Here is a 12,192-nt window from a genome sequence, read left to right on the forward strand (position 1 = left end):
AAATGCAGGAGCTTTATAGATACTCTACAATGTCACAAAAGCGACAAAATGAGAAATGTATGTAATATAACATGGTATGTGTCAATAATAGAAGTGCTAGAACCACCATTTTATATGTAGGTGTCAAATCACTATGTAGAAGGGTTTTGTTTAGTCTCAACCTGCCTTGGGGAGCCATGGACACTAGGTTGACCCTACAAAGCTAATATTTTTTGCAAATTATCTGAAAATACATTCTATTTAATATGGTTACAATCTAGGTCAGTAATCTTGTCAGGATGGGAAATACAGTACAGTTTACATATGTTCGTCTAGAACAGGTGTAAAGGAGCCCATAAACACTCCGTTCTGGGCGTCCATTCTGTACTTTTAAAGTACACATCATATCGATGTAGAGCTAGTACAATCGATGTAGAGCTAGTACAAAAAGTATGTGTAGCATATACTTTTTGTACTGTACTATGAGATGCGCGGGAGCGCGCATCTCATAGTACAGAACGGACGGAGCAGGAACGGAGCGTGTATGGGCTCCTTAAATGTAGGATTTTTTTGTGGCCTCAAACGTAAGTCCATGGACTACTGTAGGAAAATATCTCTTTTTATTGCCATTTCATATTGTAGGCACATGATGCTGCTTTCAGACCGCAAAACTGGCTTTGACCAGGTATTTTAAAACGTTTCTAAAAACGTGTCTGCCAGCTAAAACCCCTTTGACACCGCATGTCTTTAAACGGTATTTCAATGCAGTTTTTGTTCCTTCACAACACTGAACCCGTTTTAACCCATAGAAAACAGTGGATGAAAAAACAGGTCTGAAACGGGTAGGACCCTGCTTTATTACCGTTTAGAAATACCAGTTCAATAGAACCGGTAAATTCACTCTGCACCTTTCAGACTGCACAAATTACCGTTGTAAAACGGTAAAAAAAAACGGTAAAATAACTGGGAAAAAGTGCAGTCTGAAAGGGGCACAAATCTAACATACAAAAGTCTCCTTTCATGTTACTAGGGTTGTCCACTTTTAGATTACCCATGACCCTTCAGTACAATAGTTGGAGGTCCACCAGCCCATAATTGGGGAATAGTTCATACTGCTGCTTTTATTATACAGTAATTATTATAAAGCTATCTATGCAGTCACTAAACCCTTATACATCCATCGTCCATGTGTTTATAACCATCATCACTATCAATGGAAAATTGTAGCAGCAAATACCAGACACCAGAGAGATTCCTGTGTGTGCACAACATTTCCCACAACTTGGTTTCCAAGCCCACAGCACGCCACAACTTACCTTAGCCTGTGTGTTACTGTCGCATTGCCACCCAGTTCAGCCAATTTAGTGACACGTGCGTGAGACAAATCTAAGCCAGTTCTAGATGTGCTGACACAAATTTGCTAAAGATCGTGATTCTGCACTATGGACTACTGTAGCCTGCGATTCCCAGAGAGGACCAATATCTCCATTATATATCATATTTTATTATTTTTTATTTGAATGTTGCCACAAGGCTAACTACTGCTCACCTCTATGAGGTGAAGTACCGCAAGTGTTGACTAGAGGCCATTCAAAGAACCAAATTATTCCTTTGAATGCAAAAAAAAATAATTTTTTGCAGGGACACTAACTGGTTCAAAATTGCTGGATATGGAAAGAGGAAGCTGTGAAGAGATTGGAGGTAGGAGCAGAGAGGGACTGGGATGGAGAGTTTGTGGGCTAAAAACTGTCACAGCTCAAAGTAAAAAGGATATTGCAGAAGACGTAATTTTGACGGGCTTTTAACTAGTGAATTATACACAGAAGATGTGTTTTATTGAATGGTTGATCAATTTTAAAATAAAGGGTCATTTGTAGAGACTTTTCATTTAAAATATGTGACTGTTGCTGGAGAACAGAATCGGCTAACTCTAGTATTGTAATATTGTAAGGTCATCAAATATATTCAAAGGCCAGCAAGGCTGCTCTGTAGATTTATTTTGCTGGGTAGTGGGGGTGGGGGTGAGGGGGGGGGGGGGGGTGAAGAGTGCAGAATAATTACCCACCAGCCAGCAACACAAAGCACTCCACACGGATGGAAGTCACTCCCCAGAGCATGAGTGCAGATAATGGCTGCATAAAGTGGAATAATAATGCGCATATTTATCCATATTAACACGCAAGAGACAATGTTCAAGCTGTAAATCAGCAGACTATTACTTTTATGAAAATGCATATAACAAGCTGCATGTTCAGTAATTGCTTTGTATAAAAAGATAAAGATGGAATAACACTGTGTGATACTGTATAAACAATGGGTGGCTGGAGCCTGAAGATCTACCCACGCCAACTATTACATGGTATTTAGCAGCTGCTACATATACTGAAACACACTGGACAGTACATTTACAGAGACTTCTGTGGCAAAAGTGAAACCTTTATAGCATTATTATAATCTATTGCTCTTTTCAAGTTATTCTTCATAAAATGATTTGAAATGGATAGAAATAGATTAATCAGAGCACGCTGTACAACACCTACAGTACACTCCTAGCCTGCCGCTTTCTGATAAAGCTGTGACAGATGATGCAGGGACACTCCACCCTTACCAGATCGGGGCGGGGATGTCCTAATGGCTACTGCATTTATACTAAATGGGTGGATGGGTTTCCTCCGGGTGCTCTGGTTTCCACCCACAATCCAAAAATATACTGGTAGACTAATTGGCTCCCAATAATTTAACCCTAAAATGTCTGTGTGTGCGTGTATATGTGGTAGGGAATATAGATTGTACTGGGGCAGGGACTGATGTGAGTGTACAAATATTCTCTGTAAAGCGCTGTGGAATATGTGTGCGCCATATAAGAAACTGCTAATAAATAAATAATAATATGCACTAATATATGCAATTATTAATGCAAAGGACAGCTCTTGCGATAAAAGCTGTCCTTTGCGATAAGCCTATGGGCTGCCGAAAGAAGCCCATAGGCTTCTACAGGGTATCACCAGCAAAAGGAGCATAAGCATTTATGCGCATGTGCAGCCTCTTTGTGCGAGCAGGTGCGACGAATTGATTATTCACCAGCCTCTTCGCACGCAGCTGTGCGGACGGGGGCGGCAGACATAGGTTGCATCTATGGGAACCCCCAGCATTTCATGGGCGTTCCCGTGGTAATTTGCTGGTGACGTGGGTGCCGGGGATGGGCAGCTGACATCCCTAGATGTCAGCTGTCTGCCCTCTTCCCGTACAGGGGTGCCACAGATCTAAGACACCAGAGATAAATCATTCGATAATCTGCGTGTGGGCGGCATTTAGATGACCTGCAAAGCTGCCAATTGGATACCCGTGAACACCCTTTACATTTATACTGGACATTACCGTTGATGGTCAATTCCCTTAAAGAATTACTACCATTACACCCCAAATCTAATTGATCATTAAGGCTAGTTGGGGTTTACCATCATCCCTTTTACAATACCAGCACACTTGTCATTTTTTTTTTAACAGATGGATACCCAATACTAACCCTTGAGCCCCGGGTTGCCCACCAAAAATATTTGTCATTATAATTTTTATGTTTTTTTTTTTTTTTCATTAACCATTAATTGTCATTGTATTTTTATGTGTGTTTTTTTTTTTTTTTTCAATCAAGCTTTTTTATTTGGTTAAAGCTTCAGAACAATACAAAATTGCAGATACAATACAATACATATCACATATGCATGACAGAATGTTAGATTCTACAAATCCAAAAAGGTCTTAAAGATATAAACAAATATTGTGCTAGTGTAACACCCCACGCTTTTCTCCAATTCACGGTTTAAGTTTAGGAGGTTGGTAATCCTCCACCGTGGTGGCAGCTGTGTCTTACATCATTTGCTCCCAGTTTCCTCTTTGCAATGTCTGAGTTATTTTGCCCATATTTCTCTTTTCCTTTTATTGGCCAGTGTCACGCTAGCAGTAGCACCAGCTGGAGTGTAACGGAGGCTAGGTGCCTTGATGTAAGGTTTTTGCATACGACAGAAGGGAGGGATGCAATTGGATAAAAAAAAACCAGTTTTAATAAAGATACTGCGCTACAGAAGATGAACTGTGGCACAAAGGTAATACTGAAGATATGAAATAACCAGAGTCAATGATATATAAAACTTATTGTAAAGTTCGTAGTGGATGGATAACGAGGTTGAAAACTGAAGATGACTTGAAGTGTAGATTTGAAGAATAAACGTAAACTTGAATAGTTGATTTTAAGGATTTACTTGAAGAGATGATTGAATTGAAGATTGAATGATTGAATGAAAGATTGGATGATTGAATGGTTGAACTATTGGATGATTGGACGGTTGGATGATTGGAAGATTTGGAAGATTGGATGGTTGATAGGATGAATCCGGGAAGTATTGCAGCAGGCCTGAGTAGCTGTGACCAGTGAGAGTTGCAGTGGAAGTAACCATCAGGTGAGGAAAGGGTGATCCCCTTTGGGGGGCTAACCTTGTCCGGACCGTAGAGGCGGCAGCAGGGTTCTGCAGGTGGATGGTCTTCACAGCAGGCGAGCAGGAGTGGATTCAGTCTGGAGATAGCTGACAGGCAGCAGCGCTTTCAGCAGGAGTGGGAGTCAGATGCCTAGGGAAAGGACATCATTGTACTGACTGCCTGTTTGGCCCAGCTGGTCAGTATTTAAAAGGAGAGCTGCACTGTAATTGGCTGAAGGCAATTGGTAGTGCAGCCTGGTTGGAGCAACCAACAAGATGGCCGCCGCCAGGGAAGGCGACAGGTTTCAGAACCAGGAAGTGTGTGCAGTACACTCCAGGCAGCGTGTCCAGCAAGGCCCAGGCAGAGTTCACAGCATCATGGCGCCTCAGTGTGGGAGGCATGGGTGGCAGACATGGTGGTCGTGACAGCCAGTCTCAGATATGGCTTTTTCTTTGCCACTCTGACTAGAAGGCCAGCATCTCAGAGTCACCTCTTCACTGTAGACATTGATACTGGCATTTTGCTGGTACCATTTAATGAAGTTGCCAACTATAGACTCTAATGTACTTGTCTTCTCACTTATCTTTCTACTCTGATTAGAGCCCTTTGTGCTGAAGGGAGAAGCACACACCATTGTAAGAAATGTTCAGTTTCTTGGCAATTTCTCGCATGGAATAGCCTTCATTTTGAAGAACAAGGATAGACTGTCGAATTTCACATTAAAGTTCTCTTTTTCTGGCCATTTTGAAAGTATAATCGAAACCAAAAAATGTGATGCTCCAGATACTCATCTAGCTCAAAGGAAGGCCAGTTTTATAGCTTCTCTAACGAGCAACCCCATTTTCAGCTTTGCTAACATAATTGCACAAGGGTTTTCAAGGGTTTTCTAATCAACCATTAGTCTTCTAACATCATTAGCAAACACAATTTACCATTAGAACACTGGAGTGATGGTTGCTGGAAATGGGCCTCTGAAGCTAGTATTGTCATTTACCACGTTAACAATGTATAGAGTGTATTTCCGATAAATTTAATGTTATCTTCATTGTAAAACACAGTGCTTTTCTTTAAAAAATAAGGACATTTCTATGTGACCCCAAACATCTGAATGGTAGTGTAAATACACACAAACACATATTATGTTAGGTTTTTACCATGCGTGTATAATGAGACACATGGAGGAAATTTACAAAGATGGGAGTTCTATTTCACAGAGGATGTTGCTATGGGCAACCAATCAGATACTACTTATTTATTTAGTACCCTCTAGAAGATAATAGACAGGATCTGATTGGTCAAGAAAAAAGGAGGGTGGAACCGCGCTTATACCTACTAACATGCAACAGGTGTGGAAAATATAAAATACATTTATTAAAAATACAATTTAAATATTTCATGGAATGCCTGGTACTGACATTAATAAAGATAAAAAATGGAGCCAAGATAGTCCTCCCAATTTTCCCAGGGTTAAAGTCTCAGTGTCCGTTCCTATAAAGCACTTCCTGGTATTGGTCCCAATGGATGTATGCCGATATTAGTAGGACAGTTGGGAGTGATGTTGACCTCCAACCTAGGGAGCCCCTGATGGTGTAGGGCTCGACCTGGTTTGTAAGTGCAGTGTCCTGATTTTGTGCGGCTGCTGGGATTACTCTGGAAGCTGGTCCGGTCACAGAGGGAAGGCTGAGTCTGGATTAAAATAGTGGGTGTCTGGGCTCCACCACACTGACACGTTTCGCTCTTAGGGCTTTTTCAAGGATCTGATTGGTCACCCATAGCAACATCCCCAGTGAAATAGAACTCCCATCTTAGTACATTTCCCCCATAGATTATATGCACTATCTGTCTACCCTCTCTGCAAAGTATTCAACTGTGTACTGTGAAAGCTCCATGTTTATACAGATTAATATATTGCCCTAACGATTATCTGTCAATAAGCTTATACATGATGATACATGAATCATTTGAAAAAAAAATCACCTTTTTTCCTAAAAAGCCTAATCACAAATAGCATTGGTCACACTTTCAATCTGAATCTGTGAAAATGAAGACCAAAGAATCTCAATAATAAGGTTATAGATCTGCACAAGTGAAGAAAACTTTAAATAAAAATATCCAAGTGCTTGGATCAGTGTGAACTCATGGATCAATGGTAAGGATACAAAAATTGCATCATATCACCTATATACTGCCTAGATAAGGTTGTCCCTCAAATCTCAGCATCAAAAATTTGAGGAGACCAATAATTTTGAAAGAGCTACAGAATACAATGGTGGAGACTGATGTGAAGGTGCACTAGGGAACATATCAAGATCTTTGCAACAACTGGCCTGTAGGGTGGTGTAGTTACAATGAGGTCACTTTGTTTAAAAAAAATAAAAAATTAACACATAAAAGCACACCTGGAGTGAGTATGCCAGACAACTTTCAGACCCATGTATAATGTGGTACAGTATATGGTTTTGCGGTTAGATAAGATAATACTTTAGCTTCTCAGCCCCTACTGAAAATGCTATTTATGGCAAACGTAACACTGGGCCCGATTCAGCAGGAGTTGTGGTTTTGCAAAAATTCACAAAACTAAACAGCATATTGCTAGCACGCGATTCCCAGGAAAGGCAAGCACACCTTGCATGCCTGGTCCCTCGCCGTAATGTGGTTGCAGGCGCTGGGTCGCCATGTTTTAGGTCGCACGCGACTCCCAGGACAGGACAAGCATACTTTAGATGCCTGGTCCCTCACCGTAATGTGGTTGCAGGTGCTGGGCCGCCATGTTTTAGGTAGCACGCGATTCCCAGGACAGAGAAAGCATACCTTGCATGCCTGGTCCCTCGCCTTAATGTGGTTGCAGGCGCTGGGCCACCATGTTTTAGGTCATACCACAAACGATTCGGACATGCCTGCATTGTCTGGACCGTGCCCCACAATACCATGTTAATGCCCCAAAACACAGCGTCACCATCCCGTCACCACTCCCGTCGGCCCTTACACTGCAGTGGCATTTTTCAGTAAGCAACTGCAGTTTAAGGGCTTGTGCATGAAAGCACAGATTAGCAATAATAGTGATTTTTGATAATCAGCGATTGAAGTGAAATAGTCACTCCCAACATTTGCATACTTCCCAACGTGACCCTCTCCTGAGGGACACAATGCTCTGCTCCTGGACTTCCCTGGTAATGTATGATTACCATCACCTTTGGTAAAACACCTTTCTTATCACCTAACCTGTTCAATACAGGTTATGACAATCATACATTAAGAGGGAAGTCCAGGAGCAGAGCATTATGTCCCTCCTGGAGAGGGTCATGTTGGGAGGTATGCATTTGGGTGAGTTATTTTTTTTTCTGTGCAGGGTAAATACTGGCTGCTTTATTTTTTCCCTGCAATTTAGATTTTGGTTTGAACACACCTCACCCAAATCTAACTCCATCTGCACATATTACATCTGCACCACCTGACGTGCAACATGGTTTTGCTCATTTTTTAGAACAAATTTGCCCTGTTATCAAGTCTGAATAGGCTCCACGATAAAGTGGTGTTCCTGTTCAAGCATGTCCACATCATCATCCCTTGTTTTACATTGTGACCGTGAGAGCAAATGGAAAAGCCCAAGAAATTCCAGTTAGGGGTAAGGAGGAGGTTCGTAAAATGTGAGTGAAAGTGCAAATATTAGATTATTATATCCCATATAAATATATATCAGAGATATCTATTTTATGTCATTTAGGCTATTTATGGCATTGCATTCCTAATTACACTCTTGGGGGAATTCCATTAGCCCTAATAATTTACTGGGCGTAGTAGCCTGGGGCTTTAACCCCCAGTGATATTCAATTAGAGATAGGTTTTCACATCCATTAAATTAACTGTTAAAGGGCGTTAACACTTAGAAGTAAATTTACTAAAGCTTCTAAAAAGGAAAAGCAGTGATGTTGCCCATAGCAACCAATCAGATTCTGACTATCATTTCTCTATTGCATCCTAGAAAATGATAGATATAATCTGATTGTTTCCTATGGGAAACATCTCTTCTTTTCCTTTTTAGAAGCTTAAAGGTGCATACACACTGTACAATTTCTTTGACCAATTTCGTTGAAAGACATTTCCCTTGAACCCAGTGTCCTGGACAAAAGATGTTGACGAAAGATATTGACGACAAACGAAAGGCGAAAGATCTAGCTACAGTTTATAGGCTCTTTTTGAAAGATATCCAAATTGAGCTGCATGCACAGTTGACAATCTTGATGAACAGGAAGATAGGAAAGTTGGATATCAATGCGCAATCAATTTGATATCCAACTTTCCTATCTTCCTATCTCTCGTGAAGGTGTTTTTGTAGTACACCTTAGGATATTCTGCAGCAACCCTATTATATACTGCAGGTACAGCGCAGTCTCATACTCTCTTTCTCTTAATCTTGATGAACAACTGGCGGGTATGCACATCATCATTCGTCATTTGTCGCAAACGCACTGAAAGATATTTTGACCAATTTCATTCAGAATGGCCGAAATGAAAGAAATTGGTCAAAAAAAATTGTATAGTGTGTATGCACCTTAAGAAAATATTTCCTTTAGAATCAAAGAATAAAGTTCCCGGATCTATGTGTTAACATGGCCGTGGCACAAGAATATAGGCTATTTATCACTGCTGATTGAATTCCCCACTAAAACAAGTACTTTGTATAATGGATCCTACTATCTTTCTAGTACTATAAGACTTATACCGCTTTCAGACCGCAAATGCAGGGTCGCACCGGGACTGAAACGGTTCAGTCCCAGTGCAACCCTGCATGTGCGGTCTGTTCAGATTGCATCAGCGAACCGGCAATTTTGCCAGTTCGCTGACATCATGTGCAGGAGCAGTGGAGCATCATCGGGGGCGAGGGAGGAAGCAGAGCTTAGAGCTGGCGCTGCCTCCTCCATAGTGTGAACGGGAAACGGGTCGCTCGACACAATTAACCCGTTCACACTGCACAGCAACATGGCAACAAACCGGGTAAAATGGTTTGTATTGCCATGTTGCTCCCGGTTAGCTGTAACCACTTTCAAATCGCACCAGTTACCAGGTCGAACCGGCATGAACCCGGTAATTAGGTGCAATGTGAAAGGGGTATTAGCGACCCATTTATCATGGATTGCATATTGAATAAGTTCTTGGCAGTATCCGACCACCCAGGACCACATCGTGATATGCGATCCTATCTCCTGGATAAATGAGCCCCATACTCATTACACACATGGAGACGCCTTGCTGCATTATCAGACAGGTACATGATGAATGTTAGGATTGCTATTACTCACCTTTGACGATCTGTTTTGCACAGGCGCTGTATACTTGTTCCTGGGAAGTATTGGGAGGCAGAACCTTATCGAAGACATAGGGTTTTCCTTGCTGCAGATAACAAAATAAGGAAATAAAAATGAATGTACTAAACTCACAAAATAAAACAACAATCAGTTGTTAGCTCTCCAGGCTGTTCATATTGTGTGACACTAATCTCTCCTGTCCCAGCACACACGCTGACAAAAGCATTTGGGAGAGAAATGCTGAGAGCAGCAAAGTCTCCTTTAATTCAAGAAACTGATATCCCAGTCACACAGCAAAACCTTTTCTAGAGGACTGGTCACTTGCACACAGCGAAGTCAGACATTCTGTGGTCAGAACCAATATTCTGGGGAACACATTCTACCACTCCATTAACAACTGGCTACACATCTGTAATGTTGTAGCTTAGGGCAATGCAGGTTTGTGAAAACTCTTCCTATGTAAGAAATACTGATGGAGAATTAAGATGGAATTACGGTTTCTCAGTGCTGCAGGTTTCTAGGTGAATAAACTGCATCCAGAAATGGTGATGAGATACCAGCCTTAGTACCCCTCCCCGTGCAGGGGATACAGCACTAGATCTACAAGCATTAGGTCGACATGCATTAATGTCGACATGCAGGAAGGTCAACATGCAGGAAGGTCAACATGGGGTTTTTCATTTTTTTTTTAGCTGACGTGCCGACAGGCGGTACTTCATGCCCTACCATTTACTAGGACGTGGTGGGAGAACAAAATATTGTGCCGAGCATAGCGAGGCACCGTGCGCGTGAGCGAACCATGGCGAGCACAGCAAGTCATGCGAGGGGACGCGGTGGTAAATTTCAGTGTCCATATCGACTGTGTTGAAATTCGGGACAAAATGTTTTTGAAAAACCCCATGTCGACGTTTTCACCGTCGACCTTCCCCATGTCGACATAATGCTTGTGTCGACCTAATGACCCTGTCAACCTAACCCATGTCGACCTTCAGTCATGTTGACATTCCTGCATGTAGACCTTAACGCATGTCAACCTAATGCTTGTCGACCATCATGCTGTCTACCCAATGATCCATATCCCTGTGCAGACCCCGCGGTTTCTATGCAAACCTCAGCACACACATTCTCACTGCATCACAACACACTAGAATATCGGACTTAGTTTCACTTGAGAAATGACATGTTTATAAGCAGACAGGCTGCCTCAGTAGAGACGCTGGCACCTTGTTTCTCTGCGTACATCATTGCATCTGAAGGCAGATACACTCCCCGAAAAGCAAATTCACTCTTTACTTTTTGAAGCATGGTGCACCTGGCCCCTGTGAGCCAAATTGCAGCGGCACCGGGACCCAGGCACATTGCGATCACATGACATGTACAGTCTGTGAAAGCAGCCATTGTATGGGCAAAACCAACAGTTCCACTTTTAGGGGATTATTTCTGAAACTCTTTTCCCCTGATATCAATGCTGAAATGAATGTTTCCACATGAATAGCTCACAAATAGGTACCAAGGGGTATTTAACACTGGAAAGAATCCTGCCAGGCCAGACCATGGCTATATAGTGCACCGGTCTCCCCCATTCCCTTTTTTCCTTCTCTTAATACCTGGCCATATAGTCGTTTGATGGATGCAGTAATAAGTGGTTAAAATACAGGTAAGGATGCTACTTATCAAAAAATGGCTGCTCCACCATGACTGAATCCATGACTAGCAATAAAACGACATCACTAATCTCCACAAATAGCGGTATTAATTAGCGGAATTAATTATCAGGGAACATACAAAACCAATATTTGTTATTGGTTGACTGATTTATGGAAAAATAAACAATGCAAGTTAAAGATATAGGGCAGATGATAAAGCAAGCTGTTTATTGACAACTAAGATATATTGGGACCCCAAGCTTGAGTTACAAAAAAAATTATATATATATATATTTTTTTTAAATCGCACAACTGATCAGACCTCACCAACGCAAACACACCCACATTCTATTAAATTCCACCCACTTTTATAGGTTCATCCCTTATTAATCGAGGAAAAAACCAAACAGGTTCTAAAGTTCTAAAGCAAAATTTAGTGATTTTTATGTTTGAGGTAAAGTAAATATTAATGTAATTAATTATGTAATTATTACATTTTATTTTACATCATGTCTGAGAACTATATAAAAAAATATAAGCCTAATTTCAACTTTTTTTTTATTACTTTTTCCCTTTTATGCTTTTATTTAAGGTTTACAGAAAACATTAGAAAATCAGAACCATCCTTTGCGTTCTATATTGTTAGCGCAGTTTTTACAATTTTAGAATGTGGCAGAATCTATTTCACAGGCACTACAGATACAATACATTCTATAAGAAGTGATCATTGACTCAAAATAACTTGTGAAATACATTAAAGATATCACTAAAACACATCCAAAGCCTAC

At 41.1% G+C, this 12,192-nt stretch overlaps 1 protein-coding gene across 1 annotated transcript in view; it reads right to left on the minus strand.

Annotated features, from left to right (window-relative positions):
- Positions 1-12,192, minus strand: part of KIF5C (kinesin family member 5C) — a 75,512-nt gene that overhangs the window by 61,034 nt on the left and 2,286 nt on the right. Inside the window, exon 2 of the mRNA XM_083153841.1 lies at positions 9,753-9,843. Coding sequence (XP_083009967.1) covers positions 9,753-9,843 — 91 coding nt within the window. The remainder of the gene's footprint in view (positions 1-9,752; positions 9,844-12,192) is intronic.

This window comes from Crinia signifera, chromosome 7, assembly GCF_055691185.1.
Source record: "Crinia signifera chromosome 7, ASM5569118v1, whole genome shotgun sequence".
NCBI lineage: Eukaryota > Metazoa > Chordata > Amphibia > Anura > Myobatrachidae > Crinia > Crinia signifera.